At 44.3% G+C, this 18,397-nt stretch overlaps 2 protein-coding genes across 8 annotated transcripts in view; both read right to left on the bottom strand.

Moving 5' to 3' along the window:
• The window catches only part of UBOX5 (U-box domain containing 5), a 40,900-nt gene extending 23,309 nt beyond the window's left edge, over positions 1-17,591 (bottom strand). For 2 of the 3 annotated variants that reach the window (XM_085003441.1, XM_085003442.1), the window contains exon 1: positions 17,262-17,591. The gene's annotated coding sequence lies outside the window, so the exon portion shown is untranslated. The remainder of the gene's footprint in view (positions 1-17,261) is intronic. The other variant, XM_001925847.6, reaches the window with a different exon arrangement.
• FASTKD5 (FAST kinase domains 5) lies at positions 5,454-17,591 on the bottom strand. 5 transcript variants are annotated; one of them, XM_085003399.1, is made up of 4 exons: positions 17,487-17,591; positions 16,778-16,894; positions 14,927-15,034; positions 5,454-8,178 (listed from the first exon to the last, which is right to left on the bottom strand). In XM_085003399.1, the coding sequence occupies exon 4, from the start codon at positions 8,139-8,141 to the stop codon at positions 5,700-5,702; it is 2,442 nt and encodes an 813-aa protein (XP_084859525.1). In that variant the 5' UTR covers positions 8,142-8,178; positions 14,927-15,034; positions 16,778-16,894; positions 17,487-17,591; the 3' UTR covers positions 5,454-5,699. The 5 variants fall into 5 exon arrangements, with proteins under 5 accessions (XP_084859525.1, XP_020934012.1, XP_020934015.1 ...); XM_021078353.2 differs by lacking the exon at positions 14,927-15,034; XM_021078356.2 differs by lacking the exons at positions 14,927-15,034; positions 16,778-16,894 and having other exon boundaries at positions 17,262-17,591.
• Positions 17,592-18,397: the final 806 nt, after the last annotated feature.

Here is an 18,397-nt window from a genome sequence, read left to right as displayed (position 1 = left end):
CATGGAAGGCTTATAACTAGGGAGAGAAATGACACTAATGAAAAGTCTGCCATTAACCTTCTAGATGACAACAGCAATTCTGAACCACTTAGAGGCAATTCACCCATCAAAGGGTTTCCCTGTCCTCTGGCTGACGTGTTTGTACTACCTTTTTTTGCACTGCATGAGGGGTTATCTTTGCAAATAGCTTTCTGAAGACATCAAAAAGGAATACCAAAGTACAAACTACTTAAAAATAAACTAGCAGTCTCAGTTTTTCCCTTGACATTTTCTTTATTTTTTTTTTAAGGGAAAGATTCTTTAAGAGGATGAAAGAGGAAAATGAACTATGTGTAACATATTGCTGAGTATTTCACAAGGATTTCAAAGCTATCTCCTAAGAAATCTTTTATTTTTAAAAATTTCAATTAAACTTTTAATTTTAAGGTCACAATAGATTCATGTGGGAAGTGCCCTTGTGGCGCAGTGGGTTAAGGATCTGGTCAGCCATGCCACAGGTCACAACTGTGATGCGGGCTTAATCCCTGGCCTAGGAATTTCTCCACGCCACAGGTGTGGCATAAGTTATTCAACTAATTCATTAATTCATGTGCATGGTAAGAAACAATACAGAGATCTCACATAACCTTTAACCAGCTTCCTTCAATGGTAACACCTTTCATAGTTATAGTTCAACATTACAACCAGGAAACTGACAATGATACATCCACTCATCTTACTCAGATTTCACATTTTACATGCGCTCATTTGTGTGCGCTTGTGTATTAGGTTCTATGCAATTTTATTCTATGTATATAGATTTACATAATCACTTTTTGTGTACCAAAGTCAAGATACGGAACAGTCCCATCACAAGGATCCCTTGTACCATCCTTTTATTTATTTTTTATTTTTATTTTTTTGGCCATGGTGTGCAGCAGCTTGATGTGGGATCTCAGTCACCAGACCAAGAACTGAACCCGGGCCACAATGGTGAAAGCACCGAATCCTAACTACTAGACCACCAGGGAACTCCCTCTTATTTTATAAATCCAAGTACTCTATTACCACAGAAGTCTTTTTTTTTTTTTCTTTTGTGTTTTTACGGCTACACATGCGGCATATGGAAGTTTCTAGGCTAGGGGTCAAATTAGAGCTAGAGCTGCCGGTCTACGCCAGAGACACAGCAATGTGGGATCCGAGCCTCATCTGTGACCTACACCACAGCTCACGGCAACTCCAGATCCTTAACCCACTGAGCAAGGCCAGGGATCAAACCCGAGTCCTCATGGATCCTACCTAGTCAGGTTCATTAACCACTGAGCCATGATGGGAACTCCCTACCACAGAAGTCTTAAAGTTCCTCAACTGAAGATTCCAGTTAATCCCAACACCCACACTGTAAGAAACAAACTTGAGCAACATATGCATTTTATTTTATTTGGCTTTTTTTAGGGCCACAGGTGGAGTTCCCAGGCTAGGGGTCAAACTGGAGCTATAGCTGCCAGTCACAGCCACAGCCAACACCAGATCTGAGCCGTGCCATGTCTGTGACCTACACCACAGCTCACAGCAACACCGGATCCCCAGCCCACTGAGTGAGGCCAGGGATCAAACCCTTATCCTCATGGATCCTAGTGGTTCATTTCCATTGAGCCATAATGGGAACTCCAACATGTTTATTCTTGATGTACCTGTCACTTAAGTGATAGATATGACTATGCAGGAAAATGTAAAGTATATAAAAAATAAAAAAAAAGAACTCAAAATAATAGAAGCATTAGATCATACATTTGTTAAAAATCTGTATCTAGGAATATGTACATATAGATTGGGAGTGTAGAAATTTAAAATATATAACATATTGGAGTGGTAGGATAAATTGTTTTTTTCCTTTTGTATGTTTAAGTTCTAAGTAGATAAACAATGGGACTGGGTTCCTGAGGCTTCAGTGTGAAATAAAGAGGAACATGCTCAGAGTATTTCTTGCAGCTGATCGCCCCTCTGTAGGGGCTGGATGTCCAGATGGAGACAGACCTTTCTCCTCTGGCTCCCTGTATTCAGGCCAGGAAGGGAAAGGGTAAGGAAAGAACTGAGAAGAAGGTAGGGTAGGGTGACCATCCATATGGTTTACCCAAAACTGAGTTTTTCAGAACATGGAACTTGCAGTGCTCAAACCAAAAAAGTCCCAAGCAAAGTAGGACAAACTGGCCATCCTATCTGGAAGGTTTCTGTCTGTGCTTTCCTGGAGTTTAAAGCAGCCAAGCAAAGCTTTTTGCTGCTGAAGACTCAGAACCTAGGGGTGGGGAAGTGTGGAGGAATAATTTAGAAGAGAATAAGGTGACCATGACACTTTCTGAACATCTGTACATCCATGTTCCCTTGGCTTGCAAAGAAGCTGCCACAGCTGAGTTATACAAGCTTATTTTTGAGTCTCATCAAAGTATAATGGAAAGTAATTCTGGCAGATACACGTATTTTAAAGACTAGGCTCAAATAGGTTACAGAGAAAAAAAAGATTACCTGTCAAATAAGAGAAAAGCATTTAACCTCAGAGAGTGGGTGGAATACCAATGCACTGAGCAATTTTACAAATTGGGCACTTCAGCTTTTAAAGAAGTACAATACTTCTTATAATTTCTAAATTAAGTTACCTGTCCATCCAAGTAAAAAATCTGACTTGGGTGCATTGTTCTTGCAGCTGGTTAAAATGAAAGACAGCTGTCCCAGCCTGTATCACAGTCACCCACCAGAGAGGGCCACAAGAAGACCAGAACACAGATGTAGGCCCAAAAGAAGCTGGCAATGCTATACACTTGGAGCCAATTCACCCTTCAAGTGCAAGGCATTCTGCTAGGCACAAGTGAACACAGTTTCTACTCTTTTTTTGGTGGGGGTGGGGGCTGCACTCAAGGCATATGGAGGTTCCCAGGCTAGGGGTTGAATTGGAGCTACAGCTGCTGGCCTACACCACAGCCACAGCCACTCTCAGCTGCGTCTGCGACCTACATCACAGCTCATGGCAACACCAGATCCTTAACCCACTGAGCAAGGCCAGGGATCAAACCCTCAGCCTTATGGTTCCTAGTTGATTCTTTGCTGCTGCACCACAACGGGAATGCCACAGTTTTACTCTTAAGAAACTATGTATAACAAAACACAGCACAGAAATTCCCATCGTGGCTCAGTGGTTAATGAACCCTCAATCTCTTCAACTTATCTCTATTGGATCCTTTCCTCAACAGGTAAACAACATTCAGTATCTTCTGCCCCCAGGAGTTCCCATCATGGCTCAGCGGTAACGAACCCAACTAGCATCCATGAGGAGGCAGGTTCTATCCCTGGCCTCGACCCACTGAGCAGTGGGTCAAGGATCCGGCGTTGCCATGAGCTGTGGTATAGGTCGCAGACATGGATCCATCATTGCTGTGGCTGTGGCAGAGACCGATTCGACCCCTAGCCTGGGAACCTCCATATGATGCAGGTGCAGCCTTAAGAAGTTAAAAAAAAAAAAAAAAAAAGGAACTCCCTCTTTTTCTGATTTTAACCTGTATCCTTTCACTATAACAATGTGTAACTGTGAATCCTTCTAGTGAGAGCAGTCTTGGGGAACCCAGACTTACTTCCACAGCTCTATTTTTTTCCTAAGTTTGACAGTTCTTCTTCTGTCTTTATCACTGGAGCCCTTTGCTTTGCCCTCCTATAAATTCTAGCATTCTACTCTTGGTCATCTTCTTCCCTCTATCTGCGATAACCTACTTTTCACCTATCCGAGGCAATTTCACTCACGGTTCTGCCACTGGACCTCATGCCCACTTGAGACCTCAGCCTGGACCTTTCTGCCCATAGGACTATCTCGGCATGACCAAGGCAGACTCAGCCTTAACTCTCTACCCAAACATGTTTCCTGCTTTAGTCTGTTTTAGTTGCTGATTCCATATCAATCTAGGCACAAAATCATCATTCCCCAATCCAATCAATGAGCAAGTCTTGTCTTTCTCCCCATACAAGGAACTCTGAAATTTCAACTTTCCATTCCCATAATTTTGGCCCTCACTGTCTCTCCCTTGAGCTCTTGCATACATTTGTGAAATATTCTCCCTGATTTATCTCACACACCCCCACCCCTCAATCTAGTTCCATCCTGCTCTTTACCTAACATTTCTAACAGCTGAATCTGCTCAATTACTCCCTGACTTAGAACCCTCTAGAGACACTCTAGCCCTGTAAACTTAGGCTCTTTGGCAAGGCTGTAACACATCTGTGACCCAGATACTCTTTCTAGCCCCACCCTCTCCCTTCCTTCCACCCCCAGCTCTGCAGCAAAGCCCAATTGCTCTAAATTCCCTGAATACACTCACTAAACCTTGTGTTCCAGGACCCATTCTAGGCACTGGAGATACTTTTTTTTTTTTTTTTTTTTTTTTTTGCTTTTTATGGCTGCACCTGCAGCATATGGAAGTTGCCAGGCTAGGGGGTGGAACTGGAGCTGGAGCTGCCAGCCTACACCACAGCCACAGCAACACTGGATCCTTTAACCCACTGAGCGAGGCCAGGGATTGAACCCGCATCCTCATGGATAATAGTTGGATTCGTAACCCTCTAAGCCACAACGGGAACTCCAATAAATTCTAGACAAAGTTAACTCAAGGGACTACTTTTATTTATTGGGAAACCAATAAATAAATAGAGAATAATTTCTACTACTGCTGAATGCAGTGAAGAAAATGAAGCTGGAGATGAGAGCATGATCAGAGGCCAATGGAGTACCAAGGACAGATGGGGAAGTGACTTTTGAGAGAAAACCTAAATAACGGTGGGAGGAGTATATTTTAAAACAAATTCTCAAAGATCCCAAGTGTTTTGAAAAGTTATCTGTTTTGTGCTTTATATATATATACACACATACACACATACAAAATCTTCTTATGCTTGTGGCTCTAATATAATCAAACTTAAAGCCCTTGACTTCCTATTATAGGAGTAACACATTTCCTTCTTGTCTGAGTTAATCGCCCTGAAAAACATCTGCCTAGTCAGACTTGGGAACCACTGGCCCAAGAGATACTCACAATTCTACTCTTCTAGGTCCAATTTTAGGGAGAAAATAACCTTGGGGGGGAGGGAGGTTATGCAAGAAAAGCAGAAATGCAAGTAAGAGGGGGCTAAGAGGACACAAGCTAATTCTAAAATGGCTCTTTAAAACAGGAAGAACCAGCAACCAAAGACCACCAACTGAATCTAAAGGAAAATGAGAAATACTTTAGAGAATGTGATGAAAACATACATGGGGGAAATATTGTGAAAAATTTTAAGTGAAGCTGCAAGAAGGTTCTTAAGACAATGTATAAGAAAATCACTTTTTTAAAACGGGCTTTAGACAATGCCTGACTATACTTTTCTCCCCAAAATTCAAAATAACCATGAGATAAGGCTGGTAAGCAAAAAGAAAAATGAGATAGAAATTACTTGACTATGAGAAATTTTAAGATGTTTATTATTCACCTGCAGAAATTAGCAACGTATACAACTGCACCGGGTTACAATCAATCACAGTAACATTTGCCATGGCTTCCATCTGCCACAGACAAGAGCACAACCAAGTCTCCTCAACGGATGATTTTATTACCAAACCTACATTCTGGCTTTTATAACTTTCGCAACACCTGGCACAGTGCACATCACCAGCATCTGTGAGTTGAAATGACTCTGAAGGCCCTTCAGAGAGCAGAGGTGAACACTTTCTCATGGAGGAATGCCAGCTTTTCTAAGCGAGTTCGTCTCAGTAGCGGGAGCCAGTCCCAGTGGGATAACTCCACCACACGGTACCCAAGCTGATTCAGCTGCCGCCTCTTCATGTTGTGCAGTCCAAGCAGATGCCTGGAACCATAGCAATACTGGTTCTTGTTTGTCAACTGAATAGCCAGCTTCAGTTTTGGCGCCTGCACGGAAGCTGGAGGACACGGGCCAGCCATCTCCATGGCCCCCAATCTGTCAGCCATATTGCAAAAGGAGCCCCCAACAGGAATGGACGCCGCCTCTAATTTCATGGGCTGCTGCCCAGTGTCTGACTCTGTTTCCCTCTGGGAGTGTCCTCTTGCTCTCCCTTGTAGTAGCTGACTCATCAAATCATCTGTAAGGCTGATTCCCACATGCTTAAGCCTTAATTGGGCTACATCTTCAATCGGTGTGGCTTCTCTGTTAAACGGTAATGGCTTCATGTTAACATCAAGCTGAACCTCTAAATCGGAGGATCGAGTATGAGGCAAAATCATATGGTGTTTGATGTACTGGGGCCCACCCAGCATGGTCTGAAGTAAAAAGAGAGCTTCTAGGAATTCGGGCTTTGCGCTCATATCCTTCTTTGCTAAATTCCACAGCATTTCTGACCCCTCTTGCTGAAGATCAGAACTAAGGCGATTGCCTCTATAATCTGGACACTCAATGCCAACTGTACCATCAAGAGTATACAGCTCCTTAGTGACTTCGAACTTACTTCTCTCCTGAGCTAACCTGACAAACCCTGGACTCAAAGCGAAATCTATGAGCTCTGTTGGAAAGTACTCAGAAAATGCCAGGCCCAGCAGGCAAGTGAGCAGGTGTTCTGGGTATCGGTTGAACTCAGGCATCTTTCTGGGAATCTCATCTATCAGGCTGGAATAAAACTCTTCTGTATTGGGTGGCTTATAATTCAGAGTTCCAAATGACCACAGAATCTTGGCAACATCTTTACTTCGACAGTGTGCTACCCTAGGAGGCAAAGAAGCAGCCACAGCGTTCATCACCCCTTCATCCAGGATGCGTAAGGCCGAGCAGGCCAGTGTCAGGTGCATGACACCCTGAACTCCCAGGGAAGGAATTCGCTGAGGAGCAATCTGTCCAAACTGCTTCATGAAATTTACATGATCCACGTGAGTAAAACGGAACATTTTAAGAATATTTACTAAGGCATAACTACTCAGATGCTGCATGTCAGCACAAGCTATATCTCCAATTTTCCGCATGACAAATTCAGAGAGACTACTACTTGATTTAAAAAATCCCAAACAGATTGTACCAACTTCCTCTAAATTGATCAAATCTATGTACTTGAGGATCAATGATTCCAGTTTTTGCATCAGCTCCTGGGGTGCCTGACGACTTTCACCTATAATATAAATTAAGTGAATCAACTGGGTCAAGGACAGATCTTTCCAGTGCAAATTAAGATAACTAAAAAAGATTTTAAAAAACCGAGGTACTCTGCGGCCCAAGTTCCGCCAGAGGTCAGCTACCAAGAGAAGTTGATCCAGACTCATCTCCCACACCTTATGGCAAAATCTGGTTTCAAATACGTCGAGCATTGAATGGGAATGAGGGATTCCTAAAGTGACAAATGCTTTCAAAATACTGATCAGATCTGGGACATCAAAGAGCTGTACGTTTTTCACGCTCAGTTGGCAGAGCACAGCAAAGCTGGCACTGGACAGCAAAACAGGATGCTGCTCTGCAGGCAAAGAGCTCAGCTTACAGAAATAATCAACAATAATTTGAGGCTGGAGATTATCTTGATAAATTGTGACTTTGCTTAAAATTAGTTCACCTTCTGAAACAGACAAGGGCTGACAAGTCTCAGATCTGTTATAGCTGTGAAGCTGGTATTCTGGTCGTAGCTGTAGGAATATTCGAGGGTCTTCAAAAGAATCAAAAGTTTCTATATCCTCTTCACCAACTCTCCCGGCCCTGGGTGAGCCCAGCTTCAAGGTGCTGGCCTTAGAGGCAGAAGCCCTGCTGAACTCCAACCCGGGGAGGGTCCTGCTGGTAGTGAGACTCCTCCAAGAAGCAGAGGTACTACACATGTTAACTTTTCTGAGAGGGTGGCAGAGACTGTTTTCTGGAGAGTCCTGTCTCTTGTGCCATGTGCAGCTGCCCACATTCCAACTTACCACACTCTGGGTTGCACTGCAGGCAAAAGGACTGCAAAATGCTCGATATCGTAAAGGCTTTAACAGCTTCAGAGTGGCTGCCATTCTGGTGTCAGTACCGATCATTTTGGCAGTCAGAACACAGTCCTCACAGGTCTGATCAAGCAATTTCTTGTTTATATGGTTCTTGATTAGAGCTGGACAGGAAGGCGTTCCACAGAAACTGCCTGGAAATCTTCGGCATATCACAAGAGCCATGGGTCACAAATGACTGGGCCAGAATTGGTGCCAGATACTGAAAAAAGGGTAGATGAAGAATAAGTGGCTTCCACCCATCACAATACCAAAATTTACAAACTATAAGAAATGGATTAAAATGACACCACTGTCCACTCAAGTAAGTTCAATGCCCAAATCATGAGACAACATACATCAAGGATAAACCCCGCAACCTTTGCATAAAGGCAGAGGAAAAGCCCCAAAAAAACCCAGAGTACAACTATTGGGCAGTTCTCTGGACTGCTCCTCAGACTGAACTTCCTCTGTCCTCTGGAAAAATTTTCTTTACGGTTAGAAGAGACAGCCATTTTACTCACATCCAATAGGAAGGAAGAAAGCAAATTTCCATAAACAAAGCTGGGAACAAAAGTGAGTATCTTTTTGATACCAACACATAAAGAGCACAAGTGGAGAATAAGAAAGTTAGCAAAAGCTGCCATAGTAACAACAAAAGTAAAAAGTGTGATTTGGTGTAAAGATTAATTAATTATACCGACACTAACCCTCCCCCTTCAAGTACAAAACTTCTGATTACCAATTCTGTTGTTCTAATGCTGCTCCTATATCTTTTAGAAGATGCATTTTCTCCTCTCCAGGCCTGTGAGTCTGAATCACCATAGCAGAGTAGTCATGCACTTGGGAAGTAAACTCACTCACTTTCGTGGGGGAGAGGGCAGAAGGCCTAGGTTCTGCTCATTGTCAGTTCGTGAGTAGGAAGCAGAGAGCATCTCAAAGCTGGGCTCAGGAGTTCCCATCGTGGCTCAGCGGTTAACGAACCTGACTGGCATCCATGAGGACGCAGGTTCAATCCCAGGCCTCACTCAGTGGGTTAAGGATCCAGTGTTGCTGTGAGCTGTGGTGTGAGGTTGGAGACACAGCTCGGATCCCGAGTTGCTATGGCCCTGGCATAGGCTGGCAGCTACAGCTCCGACTGGACCCCTAGTCTGAAAACCTCCATATGCTGCATGTGTAGCCCTAAAAAAGACAGAAAGACAAAAACAAAAATGCTGGGCTCAGAGAGCACCAATTCATGCAATTGCCCTGCTGACAAACAAGGGAAACAGCACGGCTTTCCTTTGAAGAAGGCAGATGAGCAATGCTTCCAGTGAGTCAGGCACTGATTATCCTGCCTGTGAACAGCACAAGTCCCATTTTTCTCCCATAGTAGAAACCATGAGAAGCTATGAAAATGACTCTGGTGTACCCTTGCTTTCCCTCAGTGCTTACGTCTTCCCCCCAACTTAAGAAACGCCAAAGCCTGGAGTTTCTGTCGTGGCTCAGCAGTAATGAACCCGACTAGTATCCATGATGACATGGGTTCAATCCCTGGCCCTGCTCAGTGGGTTAAGGATCAGGCATTGTCATGAGCTGTGGTGTAGGTTGCAGACATTGCTCAGATCCCACGTTGCTGTGGCTGTGGTGCAAGCTCGCAGCTGCAGCTCCAATTTGACCCCTAGCCTGGGAACTTCCATATGCCAAGAGTGAGGCCCTTTAAAAAAAAAAAAAAAAAAAAAAAGAATATCTGCTTTGGCAGACTGTGGCTGCCAAGGAGGAGGGGGATGGAGGTGGTGGGGAATTGGGAGTTTGGGATAAGCAGATACAAACTATTATATGTAGGATGGCTAAAAATAAGGTCCTACTGGATAGCACAGGGAACTATAATCAATATCCTGTGATAAATAACAGAAAAGAATACATATATAACTGAATCATTTTGCTGCACAGCAGAAATTAATACAAGACTGTAAATCAATTACACTTCCATAAAACTTAAAAAGAATACTTGCTTTGGAGCTGGAATCTAAAGTTAGTTCAACACAATGTGCAAGTAAAGCAATTGTTCAAAGTGCTTCATCTCATCTTAGGAACAAGATCGGAAGAAATAACTTTTAAAAAAAGACATAATTTTTTTTCCTACTATAGCAAAAAAACTGAAAACCCAAATGTTCATCCAGAAGGAGGAAGGTGTTTACAGAATAAATGTGTGTCAAGTAACAACACATGGAAAAGTACATACAAATATTCAGTGGAACAAACAGAATACAAGTGCCATCATTTAAAATACACTAATATAAAAGGAAAGTGACTATTCGGCTTCTTTTTGGGAGGCTTTCTTCATATCTTTCAGAAATTAACTTTTTTCTCTTTTTAATTGGGGTTAAAATTGTTAAACAGAGAGTGCGTGGATTATTTTAACAAACGCCTTTATAAATAATATAACTTGAAAAGCACATTAAATAAATTACTTCGATTGATGCTACCTAAGGGTACTTAATGAGATTACTGAATATGGTCTTGAACAAAAGAACCATTTCCCGGAACATCAATGGTATAGATCTAGAAGTTTGAGTTAATGTGACACTTTCTGATTTGCAAAAACACAGACTAAGTCCTAAGATGGAAATAATTACAGCCAAAATTGTCTTAGAGTCTCCTCCATGCTAAGCCTTGAATGAGCAGGATTTTTCATTTTTTTGGCCTTTTAGGGCCACACTTGTGGCACACGGAAATTCCCAGGCTACGGGTCTAATTGGAGCTGCAGCTGCCATCCTATGCCACAGCAACATGGGACCCAAGCTGTGTCTGTAACCTTCAACACAGGTCACAGCAACGCCACATTCTTAACCCAGGGATTGAACCCTCATCCTCATGGATGCTATTCGGGTTCATAACCTACTGAGCCACAACAGGAACTCTTTTGAATGACCTGTTTAATCTGCATCAATTCAAATCCTTACAACTTTTTGTAAGGTAGATTTTATTATCTTGATGTTGTTGATGAGGAAAAAGAGACTTCGATGAAGATTACACAACCAAGGCACAGAATGGGGTTTGACGTCAAAGATTATCTGGTTCTGAAACCCACGCTGCTAGTGTAGAGACAAGAAGGGGAGTCAGGTTCCAGGAAGGGGAGTGGGGAGGACTCCAAATCATCTATAGGGTTTCCAGGTGTCAGGAAGTTGGAGGGTTAGAACTAGGAGAGCTCAAAAGGTCCTCATACCTCGAATACTCTAGGATCCTAGCTATCACTATGCTGAGTATATACTACTTAGAAAAAGAATGAAGAGAAGACCTCAAAGACCAAAATCTACATGAAGGAACTGAGTTTACAAGAGATACCCCAGTATTAAGGAAAAGAAAACTATCACAGGGGTTCCCATTGTGGCACAGCGGAAATGAATCCGACTAAGAACCATGAGGTTTCGGGCTCAAGCCCTGGCCTCGCTCAGTGGGTTAAGGATCCAGCATTGCCATGAGCAATGTGTAGGTCGAAGACACAGCTTGAATGCTGCATTGCTGTGGCTGTGGCGTAGGCCAGCAGCTGCAGCTCCAATTAGACCCCTAGCCTAGGAACCTCCACAGCCATAGGTGTGGCCCTAAAAAGACAAAAAGGCAAAAAAAAAAAAAAAAAAAAAAAAAAAAGAAAAGAAAAGAGAGAGAACTATTACAACTGAAGACATCAAGGCTGGCAGGAAAGATATGTGATCCAGAATTTAGAGTTCAACACAGAAAAGAACTAAAGGGAAATCCCAGGATAACAATAATGGGAGATCCCAGGATGACTGCAATGAGCAGACATAAAAAGCAACTGGTTTATGGTGAAGGGGATGGGTATTACCTAGGAGAGAAGATTTACAATTGTGATGGGTAATCTGAGGATGACCAATTAATAGACAGATGGATAACCAAACCAATAACATCAGTAACAAAAAGTATTAACTTCAAGGGGAGTTCCCATTGTGGAGCAGCGGAAATGAATCCAATTAGTATCCATGAGGATCCAAGTTCGATCCTTGGACTTGCTCAGTGGGTTAAGGATCTGGCGTTGCTGAGAGCTGTGGTGTAGGTCGCAGGTGCAGCTCGGATCCTGTGTTGCTGTGGCTGTGGCATTGGCTGGCAGCTGTAGCTCCAATTTGACCCCAAGCCTAGGAACTTCCATATGCCATAAGTGTGGCCCTAAAAAGCAAAGATAAAATAAAATAATATAAATTTTTAAAAAAGTATTAACTCCAGGGAAAACAAAAAATTTGTCAAGACAGAAAATGTTATCATATTGTACTCCCTGCTCAGCTTACATAATCTTACTAGTATAAACCTTGAATACCTGCCTAACCAAAAATCATGAGCAAACTATATTGGGAGGATGAGGGGAGGGGAATGGAGAAGGGGGATCAGGCACTGATATAAGAGACCTGGAGCATTGAAGTCCACAAGAAAGAAGTCAAAGAGTTTACAGACACAGATATATCCTAGAAAACAATAGCAACATAGGAGTTCCCATCGTGACTCAGTGGAAACAAATCTGACTAGTATCCCTGGGCATGCAGGCTTGATCCCTGGCCTCCCTCAGTGGGTTAAGGATCTAGCATTGCCGTAGGCTGTGGTACAGGTCACAGACGTGGCTCAGATCTGGTGTTGCTGTGGCTCTGGTGTAGGCTGGTGCTATAGCTCTGATTTGACCCCTAGCCTGGGAATCTCCACATGCACCAGGTGAGGCCCTAAAAAGCCAAAAAAAAAAAAAAAAAAATCAAGAAATAGTCACACAAATATAGTATTTAGGAGTTCCCCTGTTGTGCAGCAGATTAACGATCTGGTATTGTCAATGCAGCAGCTCGGGTCACTGCTGAGACAAGGGTTTGATCCCTGGCTGAGGAACTGCCACATGCTTCAGCTGTAGCAAAACAGAAAAAAAGAAATACACCAATGAAAGGAGTTCCTGGTGGTCTAGTGGTTAGGACTTGGTGCTTTCACTGTTGCAGCCCAGGTTCAATTCCTGGTCTTAGAACTGAGACCTTGGGAGTTCCTGTTGTGGCTCAGTGGTTAACAAATCCGACTAGGAACCATGAGGTTGCAGGTTTGATCCCTGGCCTCGCTCAGTAGGTTAAGGATCCGGCATTGCCGTGAGCTATGGTGTAGGTCGAAGACACAGCTTGTGGCAACACCAGATCCTTAACCCACTGAGCAGGGACCGGGATCGAACCTGCATCCTCACCAACACTATGTTGGGTTCTTAACCTGCTGAGCCACAATGAGAACTCGCCCCCGGAATTTTTTTAAATAACAAAAATAAAATACAGCAATGAATACCAAAAGAAACAGACAAATAGTTGAAAAGTAAGGAACAAAAGGAGTTCCGGTCGTGGTGCAGCAGAAATGAATCCGACTAGGAACCACAAGGTTGCGGGTTTGATCCCTGGCCTTGCTCAGTGGATTAAGGATCTGGCATTGCCGTGAGCTGCAGTGTGGGTCACAGATGCGGCTCAGATCTGGCGATGCTGTGGCTCTGGCGTAGGCCAGCAGCTACAGCTCCAATTAGACTCTCCTAGCCTGGGAACCTCCATATGCCGTGGGTACGGCCGTAAAAAAGGACAAAAGACAAAAAAAAAAAAAAAAAAAAGGGAACTAATATTGAGTGTCATAAGATCTGTTAAATTATTTAATTATGTGAACCATGTACATGTATAACTTTGAAAAAATGAACTTACAAAATGCATGTTCTAACAGGAAATTTAAGTATTCTTCAAGAAGACAATTAGTGGAGTTCCCATTGCGGCACAGAGGAAACAAATCCAACTAGGAAACAGGAGGTTTCGGGTTTGATCCCCGGCCTTGATCAATGGACTAAGGATCTGGCATTGCCGTGAGCTGTGGTGTAGGTCGAAGATGCCACTCAGATCTGGCATTGCTGTTGCTGTGGCTGTGATGTAGGCCGGCAGCTGTAGCTTAGATTGGACCCCTAGCCTGGGAACCTCCATATGCTGAGCATGCGGCCCTAAAAAGACAAAAGACCAAAAAAAAAAAAAAAAAAAGACAATTCATGAATAAAAAATGCAATTTAAGTTCTCAAGGAAAATGCTGAAAGGTTATTTCTAGTGCAAGTACTTCCTACTGCCAGTAGAACTTCTTCATGGATGCCCAGTAAGAGAAACAATGATAAAATAAATAATCTTAGAGCCATTCAGAAAATGCAAATGGCAAAAGGTAGCTACTCCCTTTTTCACCACACAACTTTTAAGATAACTGTACAGACACCATACCTACATTTACAGATATGAGATATAACCACTTCAGAAGTTAGGTCTTAAGGAGCTCCCACAGTGGCCCACTGGGTTAAGAAACTGACTGCAGTGACTCGGGTCCTTGTGGAGGTGTGGTTCCAATCCCCTGTCCAGCACAGGGTTAAAGGAATCCAGCCTTGCCACAGTTGTGGTGTGGGTCACAACTGTGACTTAGATTCAATCCCTAGCCTGAGAACTTCCCTATGCTGTGGGTGCGATCATAAAATTAAAGCAAACAACAAAAAAAGAAGTTAGGTATTGAGTACTATGGAGAAGGAAAGGGAAGAAACTCAAGGAAGACAGAGAACCAGTAAAGCAAAAGAGTGGGGAGAAAATGCATGGCAAATGATGGGAGGTGAGGATGTGCTGTCAAGATGGAGAAAAAACACAGGAGGGTAAGGAGAGTTGGTACCTCCTTACTTAAGGACTCCCAGAGAATCCATAACAAAGCTGAAAAGAGACCATTATGAGAGGCCAAATCAGTAACTCCTGATGCCTTTTCTAAAGGTTCAAAGCGGTGTGTTATCCTCTCACAAAACCGTTTTCCTATTTTAAGTGCCCCAAGTATACCTTCTTCCCATCCCCTCTTTAGGGGTCCTAAAGAACAAGAATGGAGCCTCAGAGACCACTGGACCATGGCTATTTAGAAGGGTACTGCCCAAACCACCCTGAATGATGTGATTTCACAAGAGTGAGGAATCTTACCTTCCTACCTTCCAGGTACAGGTCTGAGCAAGGCTGAGTAGCTTCATTTTAAACTACAGTCCAGAAGGTAGGAGAGGGGAACCAGGTGGAGGAAGGCAGCCAAACTAACTAGAGATAAAGTATATGACACCCTCAGCATATTCAATTAACAATTACTGGAGATCATCCCTTAATTCTGGTTTGATTCCTTTGCTAAAAAAAATTTAACCCACTGATAAATCCCAATAAAATTGCCACAAACAAATGGATGCTTCAAACTCCATTTCTATCTTAGCAAAGAATGTGTTGAGCAGCCCCAATAATTAAAAAAAAAAAGGCAAAAAAACTAACTTCCTACAAAGTTAAGGAACTTTGTAACCAGGGGCTACAAAGCTTTAAAGCCCCCAGTGAAGGATTAGAGACTGACACTGGGGGGGCCTCATCTGTTAATGAGGATGCTAACTGGGCTAGACTCTTCTCTTCTGTGCTTCTGTTAAGCACAACCTACAAAAGAGGGGTCGGCTGCAACTAGGGAGGTAAAGCACTAGTGCAAAGGTGTTTAGGTCAAGGAAAGTACCCCCCACACAACTAAGCCAAACCAAAATCAAGTCTAACTGCTGATCCTCTCCATTTCCGTTCCAGTTTCCACACTTAGGGGAGAGAAACGAGTACATTACAATCATCTGTGGGGTTTTTTGTTTGTTTTTTAAGCTTACATAGCCCACTCCTTCTAAGACTCTGCTATCCCTCTATCAGAATGGCAAGGACCTGGGTTGATATAGTCTCAGAAGACCCCACAGATGAACCTGTTAGAACCACTGCTATTTTTTTTTTGCCACCCCCGCCCCTCCCCCATGGCATATGGAATTCCCAGGCCAGGGATCAGATCTGAGCCACGGCTGCAACCTCCGCCATAGCTGCAGTAACACCAGATACTTTAACCCACTATGCTGGGCCTGGGATGGAACCTGTGTCCCAGTGCGCCAGAGAGGGAACTCCAGAGCCACTGCTCGTAAAAGGTTTCATAAAACTCTTATCTGTAGGAGTTCCGCTGTGGCACAGTAGGTTAAGAATCTGACTTCGGCTGCCTGGGCTGCTGCTGAGTATGGGTTTGATCCCTGGCCTGGCACAGTGGGTTCATTGCCCCAGCTGTGGCATAGGTCGGATTCAGTCCCTGGACTGGGAACTTCCATATGCTTCAGGTGAAGCCATAAAACAAAAAACGCTACTTTTAGAAATTTCTGGGTACAACGGTAGAGAGCAGACACTCATGTCCTCTCAGCCCATCTAAATGGGACTATGAGAAGACTGACAAAATCCAGACAGGTAAAGTATCTGCACCCAGAATCATGTGAAAAAAATTCCAAATTAACAGTCCAAATATCTATCACTGTTAGCATAACCAAACATTTGGTTGTATCTGCTTTCCTAGATTTGCAAGGCCACATAGTATTCAGAATTCCTTGGTATCAAAGCTGACTTATATGCATGATGAATGGCAGAGCCTTGTTGGGGACCAGAAAAAATAAACCAATGAATGGGGCAGAAAGCCACACTGACAAATAAATTAAATCTGCATAACTGCCAAAGGCCTCAGATATATTATGCAGCACAGAGTCTCTGATTTTCATTTTGGTCTCCCAGGCAGCAGCTTCATCTCAGGCTTGCCCAAGGCCATTCACATTAGGGAGTCACAGAACCTCGTTCTGGAAAAGTGACTGTTCTTATCATTCACAAAGTGTGAGCAAAGTGCAGAAAACATGAGTTCAGATTCCAGCAGCAAATTACTAAAACACAAAACATTAGCCATGCTGGTGCTAAAGCGCTGGGCTCCAGCTCCACAGTCCAAGTGAGTGGGCAGTGAAGCATCACCTGAGGAAGCCCATGAACATAACTGGTATGAAGAGGGCCCCAAGCTCCATGAGTCAGGACAGAAGAGCTGTGTCATGATTTGTATGGAAGGAGAAAAGACAGTTGTTTTTCTTATCCCTAGAAAGAAAAAAAGGAAGAGGGCTAAAAATACCACCCTTAGGCTTGTGCAATCAGAAACTGTTAAAAAATGGGTTTAAGTGCATACACTGTATTGATATTTATTTAAGACTCAACCTGTCGCAGGTACTAAGCGAATATCGCGGGGCCTTTGCTGCTCAAAGCGCGGGCTGCGGAGCAGTGGCCTCAGCCTCACCTGGAAGCTGGTGAGAAACGCAGAATCGCAGGCCTCATCTCAGATTTACATACAAAATCAAAATCTTCAGATCCCCAGGTGATGCGCATGCATATGAAGTATAGTAAGAGGAGCCGCTGAGCATCTCACTACATTCTCACAACAGACCAGGGGGGCGAGTACTGCCATTACCTCCGTCTCATAGCGGGAAAAAAAATCGAGGTTCTGGTAAGACGTTTGGGCAAGGTCACAGGACTCCGGGTCGCCGATGTTCTCCCTAAAGCCGGGCCTGCGACAGCCTGGGCCGGGAAGCACCGCGCCCGGCCTCCGCGCACGCCCGGTGCCGAGAGGCGCTGGCCAAGGCCCACGTCGGCAGAGAGCGCCGCTACGACCTCCTCCCCGGCCGCCGCCACTCACCTGAGCCTGGCAAGCGCCGGCGCTGCAACACCAGACCCCACTCCCGCAGACGGCGGCTCCGCGGCCACTTCTTCGGCTACACCTGGGCCTCACAGCTCCACTTCCGGCCAAATGCCCGCTACTTCCGGCCGCTACGTGAGCGACGGGTGCGGCCAAGGCTCAAAACTCTTTCAGCGTTTCCCAGGGACGTTCCCTAGCGTCTCCCAGAGATTCTGCGGAAGGACGTTGCTGAAGAGACAAGGGGAATCCAAGACCTGAGGAGAGGAAACACCACCGTGGATGGACCGCTCTGGAAGTTACCGAATAGCCTAAACACAGGTTCGAATCTCAGATCGCTACTGAGAGTTTTATGGCTTTGGGGAAGTCACGTAAATCCTCTAAGCCAAGTTTCTCATCTGTATAATGAGGTAATCATGCATTTATAATAGAGATGTATCTACAAAGTGCTCTCAGGAGGAGAGTTAGTGATGGATAGAAGATTACCCTGTTAGGGGAAATGGATGTGAGGAGCTGAATAAGGAGGCCAGAGCTTTGACAGATGAACCCAGGTGATCTTCCACCTCCCCAAGAAGGCGGGGGCGGGGGCGGGGGCCTTCTTTCCTCCTGAGTGGGTATGGACAGCTAGGCAAGGAAGAGACACTCGAGACTTTCCAGGAGGACTTGACCCCAGACAGCCGTTCCTAGGCGCACTGGAGACTGCTGATCAGGGTGGTCACACCTTGTCTGTGCCTTGGCTGCTGGTCCGCCCATCCTGAGGGAACCTGAGAAATGGTGCTTCCTCCAGGGAACCATCTTGATGGGGAGACAAAATCAATTGTAGGAAGGACACTTCCTTGCAAGGAGGGGCAAGCTTGGCATCTCAATACCTAAGCTCTGTGGAGGACACTGTTTGGGACACCGCTGCTTGGAGA

Source organism: Sus scrofa, chromosome 17 (assembly GCF_054392235.1).
Source record: "Sus scrofa isolate SSC_HxYL_T2T_F1_AM1 chromosome 17, Sscrofa_HxYL_maternal_Yorkshire_Landrace_v2.0, whole genome shotgun sequence".
NCBI classification, from domain to species: domain Eukaryota; kingdom Metazoa; phylum Chordata; class Mammalia; order Artiodactyla; family Suidae; genus Sus; species Sus scrofa.
Note: the sequence above shows the minus strand (reverse complement) of the source record. Positions and strands in the feature narration are given on the sequence as shown.

Coding starts and splice junctions, on each gene's coding strand:
- FASTKD5 (XM_021078356.2), bottom strand. CDS start 8,141: ATGGCTCTTGTGATATGCCGAAGATTTCCAGGCAGTTTCTGTGGAACG.